The sequence below is a fragment of the Macaca thibetana genome, chromosome 1 (genome assembly GCF_024542745.1).
Source record: "Macaca thibetana thibetana isolate TM-01 chromosome 1, ASM2454274v1, whole genome shotgun sequence".
Taxonomy (NCBI): Eukaryota; Metazoa; Chordata; class Mammalia; order Primates; family Cercopithecidae; genus Macaca; species Macaca thibetana.
In genome coordinates, this window is record NC_065578.1 from 50,914,522 (window position 1) to 50,935,869 (window position 21,348).

The following is a 21,348-nucleotide window of genomic DNA, read 5'->3' on the forward strand; positions in this document are numbered from 1 at the left end:
TTCGAGCAATTCTCCCACCTCAGCCTCCCTAGTAGCTGGGATTATAGGTGTGCACCACCATGGCTGGCTAATTTTTTGTATTTTAGTAGAGACAGGGTTTCACCATGTTGTCAAGATGGTCTCAATCTCCTGACCTCATGATCCGCCCACCTCAGCCTCCCAAAGTGCTGGGATTACAGGCGTGAGCTACCGCCCCGGCTGACCTTTATGTTTCTTAACTTTATGCTATACATGAGTTGATATTTCAAAAATTTAAATGGTTTCTATGATTATTCTTTGGGCTAAAAAACTGGGCATTAATTGTCCTCATATGTATTGTTTTTGTAGCTACTTCATGTAGATTTTATTTTTGGTGGTTATCAAAGTGGAATTTTATTTATTTGTTTGTTTGTTTGTTTTGAGACAGAGTCTCATTCTGTTGCCCAGACTAGAGTACAGTGGTGCAATCTCAGCTCACTGCAGCCTCAACCTCCCAGGCTCAAGCAGTCCTCTTGCCTCAGCCTTCTAAGTAGCTGGGACTACAGGCATGCACCACCACACCCGGCTAGTTTTTTGTATTTTCAGTAGAGACGGGGTTTTACCCTATTGGCCAGGCTGGTCTTGAACTCCTGGCCTCAAGTGATCCACCTCCCTCAGCCTCCCAAAGTATTGGGATTACAGGCATGAGTTACCACACCTGGCTGAAATTGGAATTTCATTGGTACTGCCTGTAATTTTATGTTTTTTTTTTTTTTTTAATTTTTATTTATTTATTTATTTATTTTTTGCCGTCACTAGCTTTTATCTAAAGCCCCTAGAGAGAAAGGCCATGATACCTTGTATACAAGGGTATAAGAGTATACAAGGGAACAGGGAGGGCTGAAGGGAACAGGGTGGGCTGGAATAAGCCTCATTAGAAATACTATTGAGTCTGTGGGTAAAACATTATTATACGAAAAGGAGATGTGGTTTTAGGGTGGTGCAATTGTTTTTGCACCAGCCTAATAGAATTACAAGTCATTATCAATGGAGACATTGTGAAACCTTTTTTTTTTTCCCAAAAGAACTATCAAGTATGATAATTACATGTCTGCCCAACTTTCGTTATAGACTAACATAACTTAATTGTATTTAAGGTACAATTTAGGAGAGTTGCTGAAAAATTAATCTTTAGTATTGAGATGCCTTGATTCTACCCTCAGTAGCTATAATGGCTTTTGTGTCTGAGTAGACTAATAAAAATCTTTTGAGCATTTTTCTTGACCGTTAAACTACTTCACTGAAGATTAGCTTTTTGAGCATCCATTTTAATTTCGCAATATGTAAGGATCTGTTTATCACAACTGTATTGTTTTTCCCTGGCCTCGTTAGATAATATTTTCATATCATGTAGAAAAATGGGTATATTTTTTCTCCCTTGAAGTCCTCTATTTCCCAAAGGAAGTGGTTGCAATATAGATGTGTCACCTCTTCCACAGCAGATGTGTCACCTCTTCCACAGGTAAAGTAAAATGGAGAAGTAGCCAGTAAAATAGTACATGCTCAATGTGGAACATTTAGAGCATACAGGAAAGTTATTTATTTGGTAAATATTTTTTAAGCACTTACTGTGTTTCATGCATTATACTAGTTGTAGAGGATATAATTGAATACAACTACACGTAGCCCTTGACTTTATGGAACTAGTCTAGTATAAAGATTTAAGATTGCCTGGCATGGTGACTTACGCCAGTAATCCCAGCACTTTGGGAGGCCAAAGCAGGATTGCTTGAGGCCAGAAGTTTAAGATCAGCTTGGTCAACATAATGAGACCCCATCTCTCAGAAAGAAAGAAAGGAAAGAAAGAAAGAAAGAAAGGAAGAAAGGAAGGAAGGAAGGGAGGGAGGGAGGGAGGGAGGGAGGGAAAGAAAGGAAAGAAAGGAAGGATGGATTTAGTTAGACAATACAAAGCAGTTTCACTCATCTTGTGGCAAGGAGTTATGTATTTCTAATCAAATTTGGCAGCTCAAGCATTTTCAATAAAATCTACATGTTTTTTTCAGAATAAAGTGACCAACGCAGAATGTTACTTGTAAAAATCAGAGCAATAGTTGCTACCTAAAATAATTTTGAAAATTAAGTGGTACTGAAAGGCTCATATAGCAAAAATATGGCCTCCTGTCATTGTACTTTCCTGCTCCCCAGACTCGCCATTTTCAACATTTTTTTAGTAGTTTATTTTGCCATTTCATAGCATAGTACCTGACATTTTATTCAACAGACATTTATTAAGTACCTAATACATGCCATTCCTTGTTTGAAGGGATGCTAAGCATACGGTGGTGAGCAAGGCATTGTGAGGGTGTATAGAGGGTTTTCATTCCTAACCTGGAACCAAATGTTTCCTTCTGTTGGATAACGTATTAAAAATTGCAAACAGTTTACAAACTTTTGGAACAATGGTGGCCTTGATCATAAAGTAGGAACTGCTTCTACCGTATGTATGCTAGGTGGTGTATTTGTGACATCTGGCTAATGTTTCTATATGGAAATTGGCTGACTTTAGTTTTGAGACTTCTGGGAACCAGTCAGGCAAAATAGTGAAACTGTATATCCTGTTTCCAAGAGTTGTCTTTCAAGGTTATCTGCTTCATTCATTTGGTCTGACTTGCTAGGCAAATGCCTAGGGTAAATATGATTTGATTAACTAACAACAACAGCAACAACAGTTTTATTCTTTTAGAGCAGTTTTAGGTTCACAGCAAAATTGAGCAGAATGTACAGAGATTTTCCCTATACCCTCCCCTACTATCAACATCCCCCACCAGAGTGGTTTGTTACAATTAATGAACCTACATTGACACATCATTATCACTCAAGGTCCATAGTTTACATTAGAGTCCACTCTTGGTGTTGTGTATGGGTTTGGACGATTTTACAATGACATTTATCCACCATTATAGTGCCATACATAGTAATTTTGCTACCCTAGAAATCCACTGTGCTCCACCTGTTCCTCCTTCCCTCCTGCCTCATCCCTGACAACCACTGAATTTTTTAATGTCTCCATAGTTTTGCCTTTTCCAGAATGTCATATCATTGGAATCACACAGTATGCAGCCTTTTCAAATGGGCTTCTTTCCCTTAGTAATAGGCATTTAAATTTCTTCCTCATCTTTTCATGACTTGATGGCTCATTTCTTTCCCTCCCTCCCTCCTTTCTTCCTTCCCTTCCTTCCTTCCTCTTCTTTCCTCTTTCTTCTTTCTTCCTTTTTTAAGAGACAAGGTATCTCACTCTATTGCCCAGGCTGGAGTGCAGTGGCACAATCATAGCTCATTGCAGCCTCAAACTCCTGGGCTCAAGTGATCCTCCTGCCTTAGCCTCTTGCGTCGCTGGGATCACAGGCTCCAGATATTTTAGTGCTGAATAATATTTCATTATCTGGATGTACCACCTATCCATTCACCTACTGAAGAATATCTTGGTGGCTTCTCAATTTTGGCAACTATGAGTGAAGTTGCTATAAACATTGTATACAAGTTTTTATGTGGATGTATGTTGTCAACTCCCTTGGGCAAATAGCAAGGAGTGCCATTGTTGGATCATGTGGTAAACATGTCTTTAGTTTTGTACAGAATTCTAGGTTGGTATTTTTTTCTCTGTCAGTCCTTTATTTTATTTGGAGACAGCCTTGCTGTGTCACTCAGGCTGGAGTACAGTGGTGCCAGCCATCTGGGCTCACTGAAACCTCCGCCTCCCAGGTTCGAGCAATTGTTCCTCGGCCTCCTGAGTAGCTGCTATTACAGGAGTGCACCACCACACCTGCTAATTTTTGTATTTTTAGTAGAGACAGGGTTTTGCCATGTTGCCCAGGCTGGTCTCAAACTCCTGACCTCAAGTGGTTCACCCACCTCAACCTCCCCAAATCCTGGGATTACAGGCCTGAGCTACCGTGCCTGGCCTCTCAGTACTTTAAATAATCATTTCATTCCACTTTTCTTTCTTTTTTTCTTTTCTTTTTGAGATGGAGTCTCACTCTGTCACCCGGACTGGAGTGCAGTGGTGCAATCTCAGCTCACTGCAACCTCCGCCTCCTGGGTTCAAGCGATTCTCCTGCCTCAGCCTCCCAAATAGCTGAGATTACAGGTGCCCGCCACCATGCCCAGCTAATTTTTTGTATTTGTAGTAGAGACAGGGTTCCACCATGTTGGCCAGGCTGGTCTCGAACTCCTGACCTTGTGATTCGCCTACCTCAGCCTCCCAAATTGCTGGGATTACAGGCATGAGCTACCATGCCCGGCCCACTCTTCTTGCTTACATAATTTCTGAGGAGATGTCAGATGTAATTTTTATTTTTGTTTGTCTATAGGCAAGTTGAGTTGTTTTCCCCCTCTAGCTTCTCTCAGGATTTTTTTCTTTATCTTTGATTTTCAGTAGTTTGAAAATTATTTGCCTAGGTGTCGGAGTTTTTGTTTGTTTGTTTTTGTTTTCTCAGGTGTGACTCCAGAAAGGATCTAAAGAGGAGCTTTACAATCTCTTCTCTGGGGTTTGTGGAGACTTCCTTAACCCTTCTGTGTTAGCCCCTTAAAGCACTGCGTCGACCTTGAAAGGGCACAGGAAAGGGCGTCTATGCCATTTTTATGCCATTTATCCTGCTTGGTGTTTTCTGAGCTTTCTTCATCTGTGGTTTGATGTCTCACATTAATTTGTAGAAATTCTGTCATTGTTTCAAATTTTTCTTCACTTCTTTTCTGTTTCTTCTTCTGGTGTTCCCATTATGCTTTTGTAGTTCTCCTACAGTTATTGGATATTTTGTTCCAGGCTTTTTTTCCCTTTGCTTCTCAGTTTTGTAGGTGTCTGTTGAGATACTCTCAAGCACAGATATTCTTTCCTCAGCTTTGTCTAGTTTACTAATAAGCCCATTAAAGGCATTCTTCATTTCCGTTACAGTCTTTTTGATCAGTAGCATTTTTTTTCATTCTTTCTTAAAATTTCTGTCTTTCTGCTTACATTGCCCATCTGTTCTTGCATAGTTTCTACTTTGTCCATTAGAGTTCTTAGGATATTTATCATAACTATTTCAAATTTCTGGTTTAACAATTCCAACATCCCTGCAACATCCAAGTCTAGTTTCGATGCTTGCTCTGTCTCTTCCAGCTCCGTTTTTTCCTATTTCATATGTCTTATAATTTTTTCTTGATAGCCAGACATGATGCATTAGGTAACAGGAACTTTTGTGAGTGGACCTTTAGTAATGTGGTGGTAAGGTGTGCATAGAGGGGAAACATTTTCAGTCTGTTAGTGAACTTTTGTCAGCTTCACATGTGCTTCTCAAGTTCATCCTGTAAGTGGGACAGTAGGGCTAGAGAGGACTGAAGTTGGGCATACATAGTAAATACCTTCTCCTACAAAGAAGCCTAGAGGAGACGCATTAGGGGATTTTTTTCCCCCAGTATTCACTGTGATGACCCTTATTGAGCTCCTGGAGGTAAAACTCACAAAACTGTGGTTCTCCTCCCTGCCCATATTACTACGTGTCCCTGGAGTTTATATCTTTCAGACTTGTCTGCACTGAGCTTCCACCAGTTTGTCAAATACAGATCAGGTTTCCCTACCACCCGTGCAGTTGAAAACCCACATACAACTTTTGACTCCCCCAGAGCTTAACTACTCACAGCCTGCTATTGACTGGAAGCCTTGCCAATAACATAAACAGTTGATTAACACATATTTTATACGTTTTCTGTATTGTATATTATATTCTTACAATAAAGTAAGAGAAAGATGTTATTAAGAAAATCATAAGGAAGATAAAACATATTTACTGTTCATCAAGTGGTTCCCGTGGGTGCTGGTTCCCATGGAGATTGCCCCTTGTGAGTTTTTGCTCAGGGAAGTTGTGATTCTCTGAATTTGCCTGTTGGTCTCCTAATTTGGGAGGTATCAGTTTTCCCTGTGACCTCACTTCTCTTACAGATTTAAGAGGAGTTGTTGGTTTTTCAGTTTGTTCAGTGTTTTACATGTTGTTAGAACACAGTGGTACTTCCAAGCTTCTTAACATGCCATATCAGAAATCTGAAGTCTCACCTGATTTGGCTTTTTATATTTTTTCTTCTTTTTTTCTTACATTGCTACCAAAAGCAGTTTTAATCTATGTCTGGGATTACATTAGAGCAGAATGTGATTTCTAGGTAAACATTATTGGGCTCCCTAGCAGAAATAATATTTTTGAAAGTAGTATATGAATTCTGTATAATTAAAATTTTCTTTTCATCTTAATAGGTATAGGTAATAGGCATGGCCTATATTTTTGCTCAACAGACTAAAATAGTAATTTAATCACCTAATAGCCTTAGTTATATAGTTGAAAGATGAGTTGAAAATCTGATTCATGGGTTGGAAATCACCTGTCACATATGAGTTTTAGGCGTTGGTCACTTTGTTTTGAAACAGCTTTGGGGTTTTTTCCTTTTTCAACTCATAATAGGCTTTAACAGCTTTTAGTTTGTTTCTGTTTTTTAACAACATGAGTTGTCAAATTTGATTATAGCTTCTTGGTACAAGATGGATAAATTTGCTTTGTGTTGTGTAATTTTTATTTTAAATGCTACATCTTTTATGAACACTAACTTTATATAAGATTAGGAAAATGAGAACTGCATGTCTGCAACAAATAGCTATCTGTAGTATTAAATTGTGAAAATGTAGACTTTGGATTGGAGCTGGGATCTCTTAATATGTAACTGTAACATAGAGTAAATAAGTATTTTGTCCCTTGTAGGGTCAAACAGTACAGTACACAGGCAGAATTAGAGATGTAGGGCTTTTTTTTTTTTCTTTTTTTTCCCCTGGCTTAGAGAACCGTTTGATCAGCTAATACGGAATTAAGTCCCTAGGGCTGCCCAGGCACAACATTAACTGCTAGAAAAGCAGCTATTAAAGGAAAATTTAAAAGAGTATTAGTGAAGGTTAAATACTGACCATGGACATCTGGCAAAATTGATGTTTTTTTTCCCCCCTCCACCATTGTTTATAGTTTATTGTTATTTATCAGAGAATTAATGTCTATTTTCAGAATCTGTTACCATAAGAAATCCATTTGAGGACTTAGTATATGCCAGGAGTTCTACTAAATAATGATGATATAGTGCTGAACAGAATTAGATAGGATCCTCACTCCGTTAAGCTTACAGTCTAGTGGTATAGATCAACATTAAAGAATAACACAAATAGCAGAGCAGTGGTTCATGGGATTGACATGAGAAGCATGAGGCAAGCTCCCAGGTGATGGAAAATACTTTATTTTGTAATTGTGGTGGTTACAAGTGTGCATATGTTTATGAAAACATATTGTACATTTAAAATGGATACATTTTATCACATGTAAATTATGACTCAATAAAGTTAATTAAAAAGAGTAACTCAGGTAGGGTGGTGTGTGCGCTTGTAGTCCAGCTATTCCTGAGGCAGGAAGATCACTTGAGCCCAGGAGTTTGAGTTCAGCATGGGCAACATGAGACCTGTGAGACCTTGTCTCTAAAAAAATTTAAATAAATAACTAAGATAAATGTAAAATTACAGCTGTAGTAAGTTCCACAAAGGAGAGTTACATGGGCTATGACGATGTATGATAGCCAGAACTGACATTGGCAGGGAGGAAATGATGATGAGCAGAAGTAAATAAGTGTGGGGATTGATGTCAAGGGGACAGTATAAAAGAAGTAACAGCATGTGCCAAGGCCCTAAAATTGGAAAGTCCTTGGCAAATTAAAGGAGTTTGAAGAAGGCCATTGTGTGCAAAGCAGAAAATAGGTACTACAAGGTAAAAGATGGAGCTAAGAGGTAGGTAAGGCTAAACCTTGTCAGCCATTGTTAAATATTGAATTGTATCCTAAGCACAACTCAGTGGAAAGCAGTTAAAGTTCTTTCATTGGGGGAGGCATTGAAGGGGTAATAAAATTGGTTATAGAAATACTGCTCTGGCCATAGTGTTGAGAATGAATTGGAGTAGCCAGAATAGATTCAAGAAGACTTTAGTAAGATTATTCCAACAGGCCAGGATAGGGTGGTGGCAATGGAGAGAGATGGACAGAATGGAGTGTATTTAGGAGGTAAAAATGACAGAACTTGGTGATGCACTGAATGTGGAATGGGGGAGGTGTCTAGGAGGGCTGCTAGGTTTATGGTTTGCATATTAGCGTGGATGATAGTGGTTTCATTTACTGAGACAGGGAGCCCTGGCAGAGGACCCAGCTTTTAGAGTGGGTAGGGGGAAGGGGAGAGTGCCTCTGGTATTGGGCATTTTGAAGTGATTTACATAAAACAAACTGAAGGTATCTTTAACACTGAGTCCAGCAGGTTAGCATATTTATTCAGCAAGCATTGCGCCTTTTTTTGTTTGTTTGTTTTTGGGGTCTTCAACTCCTGGCCTCGGATCCCCCCGCCTTCCCCCACCCCTCCCAGCCTCCGCCTCCCAAAGGGCTGGGATTACAGGAGTGAGCCACGGCGCCTGGCCAGCATTGCTGTTTGTGCCGTGTGCCCTGTGCTAGGTCTTGCAGTGGGTACCAGTAGAGCCATAAAAGTACAAAAGATAATTGGACGTTTAGTAGGTATAAGAAAAACCAGCAAGAGCGGAAAAGGAGCTGGTCCTCCCGATCAATAAGTTAATCACTTATGTCTGTGAGTCCCTGCATTTTGGGGGATTCTCTGTGGAGGTCCTCTAAGTCCAAACTTTTGATACAATTTGCAGTTTGCGCCATTTGGATTCCTGAAGCATCTTTACAAGCCACCTACATTCCTTATGGAGCTGTGGCACAACAGAAAGCCCACAATGTCTCACCGGATTAATAAAAACACAGGCGCTCACACTTTTGTTTACTGATACAGTATCTCCTCCCCCCGCTCACTCCCTCAACACCCACGCGACACAACTTTCCGGAAGTAAGCAAAATCCGTTATCAAAATGAAACTCCGGGGCCCAGGCTCCACAGCTGCCATAAACTAGATGGCACGTTAGAAGCCGGTGGGTGTAGGTGAGGCACGCTGGCGCCCGCGAGCCCTTCTCCAGTCGCCACCCAGTGGGAATCCGCAGGGCTGGAGCCCCGAAGCTAAGCTGAGCTTCCCAGAGCGCAACCTCCCTTTCCCCCAGCAGCGCCGGCGCCGCATAAGCCGCGTGTCCCCAGGCGCACTCCCCCAAGGTGAGCCCCCGCCCCCCGCGGAGGCGGCTGGGTCTCGGGTCTGGGCGGGGCCCTCCGTACGCCCTCTCGCGGTTGCGCACCCCTCCTGCGAGCTGCCGGCGCCGTCGGCCTCTCCACCCAAAACTGGCCCAACCGCCAATCGTCGGCCTCTCACCTCCTACAGCAGGTGACCCATGGCCAATCGCCAGGGGTCTCTTTGCCAGGAGCCGCCAGGGCCAGCCAATCGGGGCGGCCTCTCCGCGGGGGAGGGGACCGGGAAGGGGTGGGGGGGTGAAGGGGGTGTCCCGGGGGACGTGCTGAACCTCAGTCAGGACCGCCTGCGCCGCAGTCCGGGAATCCGGCCGAGGGGGGCAAGAAAAAGGGGTGTCCGGGAGCAGTCCCCGGCTCCCTCCCCTGGAGGCACAGAGGGCGGGGGCCTTGGCGAATGGCTTTCTTGCTGGCCACTTGCGGAGTGAGTAGACCCCGAGGGTCTGGGAGAGGGGCCGGCCCCTACCCCTGAGTCCCCGGGGTCCCGGCCGCCTGCCCCGGGCCAGGCCGGGGCGCGAAGGTCGTGCTCACCCAGCCTCCTCCCCTCTGCCCCCTGGGGTGAGTAGGACGACGTGGCTGCCCGGGCCCCTCTTCCTGGGGAGCTCTCCTCACTTCCTCAGCCTAGATGGAGTGGAGGCTGAGGCCAGGGCCTCCACTTCCACCAAGAGAGCATTCGCCCCCAAATCAGACTTTGGAGGAGGTCTCTTTTTTCCTGTTCATTTTTGTGGAACTCTATTTTCCTTTTGAAAGCTGTCTCAGAATATGTTTTTAAGCAGAAAAGTTAAGCTTTCTCTTATGTGAAAGCTTAATTTTGACCAGTTGCCCGTTAATAGAATCTCCAGTTGCAGGCCAAGTGTTTTTTTGGTGGTGGTTTATTTTTGGCACTGTGTTCGTGCCTGGCCCTGTATTTTTTGTGTATAAAGTAATTACGGATACTATTGTTTTTGAGTATGTGTGTCGGGAAGGAGGTGATTTTATGCTTTTTGGGTAGCTTGTGCAAAAATGCTGAAAACTTTGGTTTAGTTTTATGGGGTTCTCAGCCCAGCCGAGTTATGGAAAGTTGAGTGTAATTAATGGACTAGGAAGCATAGTTGAATAATGCACTTTTTGCTGACCATTCATACAGTATTATAAGTATTTGTTATGAAAGGTTGAGAGATGTATTGAACAAGAAAACTAGCTTTTGCTAATTTGAAATAATACTTTGTTTTGCTTTTTGATTAAACTGTTTACTTTTAGCTGTATTAAGGAAGATAAAAAATCAAGTAATTCCTAGTTTCTCAATGGAGAAGCTGGAAGCATCTTAGAATAGTAGTTGCAGGTTTAAGAAGTTTTCACAGTGAGCGTTAAAACTGGAAATTCTCACGCAGTTATGTATGAATAATCTATCTTGAACACTGCCTGTATTGAACTAAGCAGGTGATGAAGCCCTTTAATGAATACTGTTAGCATCTGTCATTTATTTTTACTTTAAATGTTGTATTGTTTTACTTTTTTTTTTTTTTTTTTTTTTTAATGTGCAGCCCGACAAGAGACAACCTAAATAAAAATACCGTATTACCTTTCCTAGTTCAGGGAAGGTATATGATTAAAAATCAGATTTGGGCCAGGCGTCGTGGCTCAGACCTGCAATCCCAACACTTTCGGAGGCTGAGGCAGGAGAATTGCTTGAGCCCAGGAGCTGGAGACCAGCCTGGGCAACAAAGCCAGAACCCTCCCCCCGCCTCTGCCCCAATAAAAATTTTAAAATGAGTTGAGCATGGTGGTGTGCACTTGTGGTCCCAGCTGCTTGGGAAGCTGAGGTGGGAGGATCCCTTGAGCCCAGGAGTTTGAGGTTGCGGTGAGCTATGATGGCACCGCTGCACTCTAGCCTGGATGACAGAGAGCAAGAGTCTGTCTCAAAAAAAAAAAAAAAAAAAAAAAAAAAAAAAAAAAAAGGCGGGCGCAGTGGCTCATGCCTGCCTGTAATCCCAGCACTTTGGGAGGCCGAGGCGGGCGGATCACTTAAGGTCAGGGGTTCGAGACCAGCCTGGCCAACATGGTGAAACCCCGTCTCTACTAAAAACACAAAAATTAGCCGGGCGTGGTGGCGGGCGCCTGTAGCCTCAGCTACTCAGGAGGCTCAGGCAAGAGAATCGCTTAAACCCGGGAGGTGGAGTTTGCAGTGAGCCGAGATCTCGCCACTGCACTCCATCCTAGCAACAGCAAAACTCTGTCTCCAAAAAAAAAAAAAAAAAAAAAAAAAAAAACACCTCTTAAAGAAAAAAACAGATTTGTAGTCTGATTTGAGAGCTTAAATGAGAAACAAGAAAGATAACAGACAAGTTCCATCTGTTTCCAAAGTGTCCTGAGTTTGGCTTTGACAGAGATGAAGTTGTATTTGGAAGTGCCCTTCAGTAAATACGAGGCTGCAAAGGCTGTCTACTGGTCACGTTCATTTTGGTATTTCTGAAGTTCTATGATGCTTTTAATGTGACATTTTCCAAATGTTTTTTAATGTGAAAAGATTATTATATTTTGTACGCTCAGCCATCCCCACTTCAATCTCTGTTGATATTAAGATTAGCAGGGAATTTAACTGTAAGTTTGGTTCAGCCAGGGAAGAGCATTATTTTGATAGCACTGTGTTCTGCTGGTTTGGAAAGTCAGGCACTCGCATGGTATGCACGCTACTGATTAAGAAAGGGGACGATGACAAGAAAATCTGATAATCAGGCTTTTGTTCAGAGAAGCAAATTCTAGGATGTCCCCTGGGATATGTTGAGTTCTATCTATAACTAAACTTTATACTGTAGAGTGATAACAGATATTTATGATGATTCTTATATAGAAAAAAGACTTTATGATTACTGTAGTATATTTAGAAAATTATATTTAGGAAGCTTTTCAGTAAAGGTTTAAACAAAGATTGTTATGCTTGAAAGAATAGTTCTTATACTGACAATGTAATTAAGCCAAGTATTCCTGCCTGAATATTTTAATGAAGTTCTACCACACACGGGCATTAAAGCTGCTTTCCATCTTCCTTATTTTCCATCTCCAGTCACCAGGTCCTGTTATGTTTGCCTTAGTAATATATTTCAGATTCGGCACTTTTTTCTAGATGATAATGCTTTAATTCAGGCCTTCATGGTCTCTCACCTAGACTTTTGCAAGGCTTTCTGACTAGTCTGTCATTGGACTCCCCTCACTCATCCTTTTTATCCAAAAACAAATTCGGAGTAGGTCGCTGCTCTTACAGTTAAGAATATGTTTTGGCTCCTCCTTGCCAGAGTCCAGCTGCCCAGCATGTTCTGGAGGCCTTCTTCATATTCTGGTCCTGATTTATCTCTGAGTCCGAACTCAGCTCCAGGTGCTTTACCCACGGTATTCGCTGTGAACTGTTTCTCATTGAGAACATGCTATGGCCTCTCAGAGTTACTTGTCTTTTCACAGCCTTTCCCTCTTGCTTAGATTACCCCACTGTATCTCAAGTGATAAGCCTCCAATTCTTCCTTAGCATACAGCTGCTGTGTTAACCTTTTCTATGATGCCTTCCTTCAGGCAGCGTGAGTTGTTACTCTTGTGTGTGCTACTACAGTACTTTGCTCATATCTCCATATTACAGCCTTCACTAAGTTGTATTGTAAATTTTTTAACATACCTGATTCTTGCTTTAGACCCTGATTTCCTAGAGATCTGGGATTCTTACTCATCTTTGTATCCCCAAGGCCTTTGTCCCTAGTTTAGTGCATAGCACATAGTAGGTGTTCAATAAGTGCTTAAGAGATCAACATATGTGACACAATAATAGCCTAAGTGTGTAAACCTTTGACTCAGTTTTACTGGAGTTAGGTTTTTCCCTGCGAGTTAAAAATGTTTCCTAGGTCACCGAGCTCCCTGGTTGCTACCAGACATGAGAAATGGGGGATTTGAAAAATGTTTAGAAACAGTGTTAAAAATGGTGGGCAGAGCCGGGCACGGTGGCTCACACTGTAATCCTAGCACTTTGGGAGGCCCAGGCTGGCGGATCACCTGAGGTCAGGAGTTGGAGAGCAGCCTGGCCAACATGATAAAACCTCATCTCTACTAAACATACAAAAATTAGCTGGGCGTGGTGGTGGGCGTCTGTAAGCCCAGCCACTTGGGAGGCTGAGGCAGGAGAATTGCTTGAACCCGGGAGGAGGAGGTTGCAGTGAGCTGAGGTCACACCATTGCATCCTAGCCTGGATGACACAGTAAGACTCTGTCTCAAAAAAAAAAAAAAGATGGGCAGATTCCCAGCACTCCCCACCTTCTCCCCAATCTATAGGACCTCTAACATGATTAAAATAATACTAATAGTAGTATGAGTACTAATTGGTTCTGGGGTACTGTTAGTATCATAGGAAAAAGCATGTAGGCTAGCTAGAATGTCAGGGAAACTGCTATAAAGGTGAAATTTGAGCTCATTCCAGATGATTAGGTAATGCTTAATTATATTTGCTGTCAATATTATCTCTATTGTCCTTAAAGACATCCTTTGAAGATGATGATAGTGTCTGGCCATAATAGACATTCAATAAATACATGTGTCATTAATGAATGGTTTGGTTACTCTGTATGTGTGTGTGTATATGTGCGCGTGCAGGAGAGAGAGAAGAGAACTGTAGTTCCTCCCATATTGGGGTTCATTTATTTCTGGAGACACCTTTAGGAACTTGGCTTCTTTACTGTATTGACTGAACAACTTGTTTTTGCCAAAATATGCCACTTCAACTGAGTTATTCTGCTTACTCCATTGTTTCTTTGCGTTCTCTGCATTCCAGAGCGTGTTTTAAAATCGGTTGTGTTAGTCTTTCTCACTCAGTTTCAAGGTTACACTAAATGACAGTTTGCTTGAGTTTTGACATATTTTGTCATACCATGGAGGACTTGGCTGCAGTTGGAGCCTATAAATTCTTACTGTGTTTATTTAAATGAAATTAATTTTTATTAAGGTGAATACATAGGCCCCATACATAACCAATATGGTTAGGAATTTATCCTCCCGGTGAAACTGGTTGTTTACCTGGAAGTATTGGCATCACAGAATCCTAGAGCTGGAGAGAATTTTCAAGTTCTAATTCCATTTCTACCTTATTATTATTATTATGATTATTATTGAGAAATCAGTCTCAGAGAAACCAAACGACTTGCCCACAGTCACATAACTAGAGAGTAGAATGACTAGGACCACAGCCTAGATGACTCTTGCTCTTTTTTCTCCAGAGAGAATCAGGGTGCTGCTCTGGCAGTCTCCATCCCTTGGTCACCTTGCCCCTCAAACCTTAGTACTTATTCCCATTTTTAGCCACTAATTTTGGCTTCCTTGAGATTCAGCATTCAGATCCAAAAAACATCATACATTCTTCTGTAAGAGAATATTGTTCCTCAGTTGGCCTCTTTGTGCTTCCCAGCTCCTCAGTCTGGGAGTATGCCTTTTCTGGTTATTCTCCATTTTCTTGCAGATTTGTTCTCTGCCCTTCTCTTTTCTGTGCTCTAGGAAGCTGACTGTTACACCTTGCAGCATCTGGGATCCTTTATGCCTTGGCTTCTAGTTGGGGTTTAGCAAATGGGAAGCAGTGACAGAAAATGGAAGGGAAAAAAGGTCTCTGGAGTATTTATTCCTTCTGCTCCTTCTGTGCTTTGAGGCAGTTCTGGCAGTGACTGTCTTACAGCCATACATGTCCACTGAGTAGCTCCTCCTCTGGCCAATGGGAACCTTGTTTCCTTGTTCCTTCAGGCTACTTGCAGCTCCTAATTCCTGAGTACCTTAGCATCTCTTGTTAGTTTTCTTAGCCCTACTCTCACTTCTATAGGTACTATAGTCATTTGATTAAAGAAAAGTTCAAACATTGTATCTGATTATGCTGTTTCCTACCAGGGCCCACTGCTGTAATACTTTACCCGTCCCATTTCTGTCCAAATCCTACACTCTCAATTGCATCCTCTGTGAAAGCTCTCTCATCCTTATAACTTTCCTCCTTTGAATTTCTTAATGCCTTTCTGATAACATTTTACCATGCTTGAATCAATTATTTGTAGACAGATATATATTCCCTCTAATAGAATGAAGCTCTTATAGATCTGTATCTGCTTCATCTTGGCATCCCCAAAGCATCCAGCACAGGGCCATAGTCATAAGAGATGCCCAGTGAATAAATAATTATTGTAACACTGAATTCTAAGGCCCAGCATAGTATGTGTAAAAATGTGCTCAGGATAAGATTTGGCATGAGACAATGAGTTTTTACAGAGACAAGAAGATTGTCATTGCGTTTCTTGTTTTACTACCATTTATTTCAATGTCTTTTTCTCCTAGTCAATTTCTCTTTCTTCTTAAAAACTTTTAGCCTTAGAAAAATTCAGCAGCCATATTTTACAACTACCAATATAATAAATCCCTTAAAATAACTATGAATTATTTATGATTTTTCCATGAATATTCTGATTTATAATCTGCAAGAACTTCTAGTTCCTTGATTACTTTTTGTGTTTAAATGTTAACCGGTAGGCACATTGCAGAATTCCTTAATTCATTTATAAAATTTTTATTGAGGACTTGCTGCAAACCAAACACTAGCCTGGGGGAGATAGTAGAGAATAAAACAAAGTCCTGTCTTGATTGACTTGTATTTTAGATCATCTTGGTAGATTTCTGACAATTAAACTCAGTAATTTTGTATGCACTTTTTAACAACTTTAGCGAAAACCGAATATGTTTTCCTCTGATACTCATTGGCAGCTAAAATCAGATATATGAAGACAGCTTTGGCATATCCTTCAGTGTTAATTTGTCAATTTGTTATATTCTGCTATAGAGATCCAGTCTTGTTAGATGAATATATCAAGTTTTGTTTTTGAAAACATTTCATAATCAAATTTTCACCAAGTATTAGGCTATAAAAATTTTGCAGTTATTTCAAAACTTGATCTATCAATCAGAATACTCAGTTTAAGAATTCACATATTTAATGTTAATTTTTCCTAGTGATTTGTAGAACACATTTCCAGGAAATTTACTCATTTTTGGTGGATCCTTAAAAGTAGACTCCAGATAGGCTTTCCAAAATGCTCTTAATCTGAGGTTGGGGAGTGGAAGAATATTTTTTTTCATCCTGTACTACTAGTAAACCTCTCAGAGTTTATTTAGATCCTGGAATGATTTACTCCATCCCTTCTAAGAAAGATATTGCGAGTAGCCTAAACAACTAAAGTATCTCGGAAGAAAAGTGTTGGCTGATTGCCGGCACTACATAGTCCAACAGTACTTTGTTAGGTGGTGTGATGTAGTAGGTGTTTCCTTCTTTAAGAGATAGCTTTCTTGGATGTTGAGTCATGATCATGTTGGCAGGAAGGATGTGGAAAAAAAAGCTTTGCCATCTCGCTTTGTTATATTGGCCACTTCATTATTTTATTTATTCCAGTATAGTGGTGATTACAAAGTTTTAAGTGCTTTTTGCTAGTGCGTGCTTTACCTTTAAATGATATTATACATTTGTTATCCTACTTTTTTGCTTGGAAAGGTGTATCTGAGCAGCTTTAGCATTTGCCACATTTACTCCTGGAAAACATTTTAGAATTTTAATAGATAATTTTCAAAGAATAATGCTTATGACCTTGCATGCTAAAATGGATATAAAATTTTCTAAAAGTGTTCATAACCTGTAGTTTCTGAACATTTTTACCTAAAGCTTTTGAATGTAAATTATAAAATAAATGCATATTTATTTTAAAAAATTAAGCAACATGAATGTGTAAAATAAAAACTGAGAGTCCCTGTCTCAAATGTCCCCATTCCTCAATCCCATTCCCCAGGGGTAACTGCATGTGTTTTGTTTCATGTGTTATATTTCAGGGGTGTGTGTGTGTGTGTGTGTGTGTGTACATTTTTAAAAATGAAACTTGTAGTGCGTAAGTAAAATTACATAAAAATGCAACTTCAGTATTATTCATGTGTCTACTTATCTAGCATAAGGTAAGCACTCAGTTATTATTAACTGCATTGAATTCCAGTGTCTGTTTTATTTCTGTAGCTTGCTTTCTGCATTCAGAACCTGTAGACTCATTTCATTTTAGGTTTTGTAGTTTTTTTTTAAAGGCAGTTTGGTGGATTTTGAATCATCTGAGGCAATTTTATATGCCTTTCATGACATTTGTGTCTTAAAAATGCAGCTACATCCTGTATAGAGAGGGTGACCATATAATTTATTGCCTAAACTGGGATACTTGAGAGTGAAGGAGGCTGCTAATAATAATTTTGCTGAGACAACCAAGCATACACTGACTGTCCCAGGCAAACTAAAATATATGGTCATCCTATTTACAGACCTAAGGTTTTTGTTTGTTTTGGTAGTAACTTCTTCATATGGGTTTGCTGAATAAATTGGGAGTGTCTGGGAAAGACAAGCTGTCAGTGATTTAAATAGAGGAAAATGGTACCAATTCCAAACCTTTATTGTTTAGTTGTTTAAGTAACCAAATAACTTTATGGAGTTAGTATTTGTGTTTTGTTCTATAAGTCAAAGGGTGTATTAGTGTCAGATGAGGGTGTCATGAAGAGTAAGAAATTGTGTTAAGGGTTATTATTGAAGTTCATGCATTTTAGCTGTACCTGATTCCTGTTTGTAAAGCAGCTCATTTCTGTCAGAACTATATATGAGCAATTCAGATTTGTTTCATGTTATTTATTTTTTATCAGAAACTGAACATTACACATAAATCTTTCTTTGTAAATTTAAAGATAAAAGCAGTTCTGGTTTTTCAAAGCACTAACGTATGTTCAAAAATTAGATTCTTTTATGAAAAAAAAACTTTATTTATGTTGTTTGATTCTTTGTTACCAAGGTAATAATTAAGTACAATATACCTTTTGTGGTTCAGTCATAATACCCAGGGCTTTCCTGAACATCTCAAATTGGAATATTTTTCCTGGTCTGTTTTCCATACTGTGTTTTACCACTTGTTTTGTCTGTTATTCATTCCTTTTTAAATTACCATTCTCTATTATCTTCTTGGGAGTTCATCAACTTATAGCTTGTTTTTAAAACGGATGTTGAATACAATTTAACTTATGCTTATAGCCTTTACTTGATTGTAGATCTCTGTGAAAATTGCCTGTATGTTATAGTATTATCTAGTTTTTCATTTGTTTTGTTTTTATTCCGTCAGTACTCATTGAGGGCCTTCTATACATAAGGACCTGGAGATATAGTGGTGAATCCTGGTTATCTAAGGCTCCAGATTACAAAGGGGAAGTAGAACACCTACCACTCTGTTACTTTACATGTATTACTCATTTCATCTCTCCAGTAACCTTGAGTAGTTTATTATTATACTCATGGATGAGAAAATGGAGGTGGAAAAAGTAATTTGGCTACATCACACAGGTAATTCATTAGAAAGTTGCAGATTCAGGATTTAAAACTGTATGAGTCCTTAAAGCTCGTGCTCGTTTCCACTATGTCAAGGGCCTTCAGGCAGTTTTTAGATTACATTTTAGTGCCCTTCTGTCATTAATTCCTTTTAAACATCATTGTGATTTAATACAAAAGTATAATGGATTTGGTTACAGGACTAGGTTGATATCCCTATTGAAAAAAAAAATTCAGCTGGATGATTTGGATAAGCACTTATAAAATAGGTTTAATATCTGTCTACCTTACTATATTACAATGATCAAATGAGAAAGCTTGGAAAGTGTCTAGTAGAGTACTTAATACTCTGAAAAATTTAGTATACATTGTGCATCCATGGTGTTAGAGCTGCTTACTTAGCACTACAGAAAAAGACCGTATTTTTTAGGACATTCTTGGGGTACCTAGCAGTTGGTAAGGTAGGTACAGCTACCATGTTGACAATAGAGAACCTAATTTGAAGGCTTAGATTATCAAGACATTGGCTTAAATGGAAAATAACTTCTCTAAGATACAGTGAAAGGAAAGGTTTAATACTAGGCTCAATTTTATGGATATTTTTGAATTGATAGTCTTCACTACAAATAAATTGATAGTTGAATATTCCTTAGGATTAAAAGAGGTGAAATTCTTAACCCCAGAACTTCCCTGTTCTTCTAAGTCCTGTTCTTCCCTTAGCAGAAATGGATAAACCACAGGGACAATAGGGATTGTAAATGTTTCCAAATTTTCAGTAATCCAAGGAAATCACAAATTAGTGTGCCTCACATAAAATCATGGTATAATTAATATTTCTGGTCTCTTTAATATACTTTTTTTCATCGTCAAACCCACTTTTGGTAGGGAGACAAAATGTCATTTCTCTAAAAACTTAATTTGCTAACTTAAATTTCTAAGGAACAGAAAAGCCATTATGTTTGGCATAGTCTCTTTTTTTTTTTTAATTTGCCACTTGCTGCTCATGTACCTACTTTTCCTCTGTGTAGTTACAGATTTTTCTCTTATTATTCCTTTACTTGATTATTGATGTTAGACTCACAGCATGGTAACTTTCTATTCTCTCTTTTCCTTACTTTTATGGAAGATCAGTACCACACTTGCTTTTTTCCAGTCTTCTGGTATCTCTCCAGTTCTTGAATTTTCAAAAATAATTGTAAGTGATTGAATTGTAAGTATGCTCTATACTTCTTTCTTTGGATGAAAGCTTATCTGTGATGCATGTCATCTCAAATTGCTAATTGTGAACATAAACTTTCCAATATTCTCATATTTTAATCAAAATGACATTCCTGCTAAGTTTTCATTACTTTTCTTATAGGGTGTTTGTTTTGCTAATTTTAAAAAAAAGTCTACTTTTGTCCAGATTCATGCCATTTATTTTTCATTAGGAGGCTTGTTCTTTGTTTTTCCTTTGTTAAGTTTTTAAGCCGTTGTTTTATTTTACAATTCTACTACTGATAACTTACCTGTTTTTCTTGTTATTCTGAATTTTCTATGAGACTAAGAATAATTTACTTCTAATATATTCTCTTTTTCTCTTTTTACAACATATTTTATTATATAAGATTTTGCCCTATAAGAGAAAGTACTGCCTATAGGACACTTAATCCTTTAAGTTTTCACTGTGAAATAAAATTAGATATGAAAATAATTAGTCATTTGTGAATTTCTTTTTACAACGTTGTTACTCAGCCTTCCTGTTCTACCTTATTCTCGGTTCCTCAGGTCACCCATAGGTTTCTTAATTTCCGGATTCTGGACTCAAGAACTTCACCTTTATCTCCACTGTTCATTATTCTTCCTCTGTCAGCAGGAATTCCTTTAAAAGCTCCTACTCTGCCTCGGGAATTGACTCTCGTATTGTTTTACTAAGGAAGTGTCTCTCCAAAGCAACTATAATTTATATGTACTTCAGACAGTTTCAAGGACTTCTCTAGCAGTACTCCTTTTAATGGGGGTAAAACATGCAGTTATGTGTATGTGTAAAGTATAAATAGTGTTTAATGTCCTAACTAAAATAATTAAAAATTGATTTTGCTGACATTTGTTAGATTTTAAGTTCCTTCTGAAAAAAGTAGTGTTGTTTAATTTAAGAATTAGAAAGGTAGTAGGAAGTACCGACATACAATTTTGAGGCAGTTTGATATTCTTCTACAAGTCTAGGTACATTATTTTAGAAACTCCCCTTAAATTGGTCCAGATGTATATGTTTCTCTTTCTCTCTCTGTTAAACTGGATACATAGATCCTGGATGATATAGAAGTATGTGTTATTCTTCTTGACTTTATATATCTACTTTAGGTTTTGCTTCTTTCTCTCTTTCCCTTCTTCCCTCCCTCCCTCCCTCCCTTCCTTCCATCCTTCCTTCTCTCTCTCCCTCTCTCTCTCCCTCCCTTCCTTCCTTCCTCCTTTCCTATCATCTTTCCTTCCCTTTTTTCTTCCCTTCCCCTTCCCCTTCCTTGCCCTTCCCTTCCCTCTTTTCCCCCTCCTCCCCCCCCCTCCCTCCCTCCCTCCCTCCCTCCCTCCCTCCCTTCCTTCTTTCCTTCTTTCCTTCCTTCCTTCTTTTCGACGGGGTCTTACCCTGTGCCCAGGCTACAGTAGCTTTATTAATAAAGTGTTTTTGAAAACCAGAGACTATTTTTTTTTTTTAGCATATTCGCCACAGAAGTGGTTTTTCTTTACATAGATTTCTAAATTTTATGATTAGATTGAAGTTTAATTTCTATTGAGATTCTTCTAATTTAATTTC

General features: G+C 39.4%; 1 protein-coding gene and 1 non-coding gene across 17 annotated transcripts in view; one reads left to right on the forward strand and one right to left on the reverse strand.

Annotated features, from left to right (window-relative positions):
* The window catches only part of OSBPL9 (oxysterol binding protein like 9), a 166,060-nt gene that overhangs the window by 96,930 nt on the left and 47,782 nt on the right, over positions 1-21,348 (forward strand). For 4 of the 16 annotated variants that reach the window (XM_050802887.1, XM_050802905.1, XM_050802895.1 and 1 more), the window contains exon 5: positions 19,684-19,752. The exons of 4 other annotated variants lie outside the window; for them this stretch is intronic. In XM_050802887.1, coding sequence (XP_050658844.1) covers positions 19,684-19,752 — 69 coding nt within the window. 8 more of the 16 variants (XM_050802946.1, XM_050803001.1, XM_050803009.1 and 5 more) reach the window with 8 other exon arrangements.
* On the reverse strand, positions 4,453-4,574 carry LOC126945437 (small nucleolar RNA SNORA26). Its single transcript, XR_007722445.1, has one exon. It is a non-coding gene; the product is annotated as a small nucleolar RNA SNORA26 (small nucleolar RNA).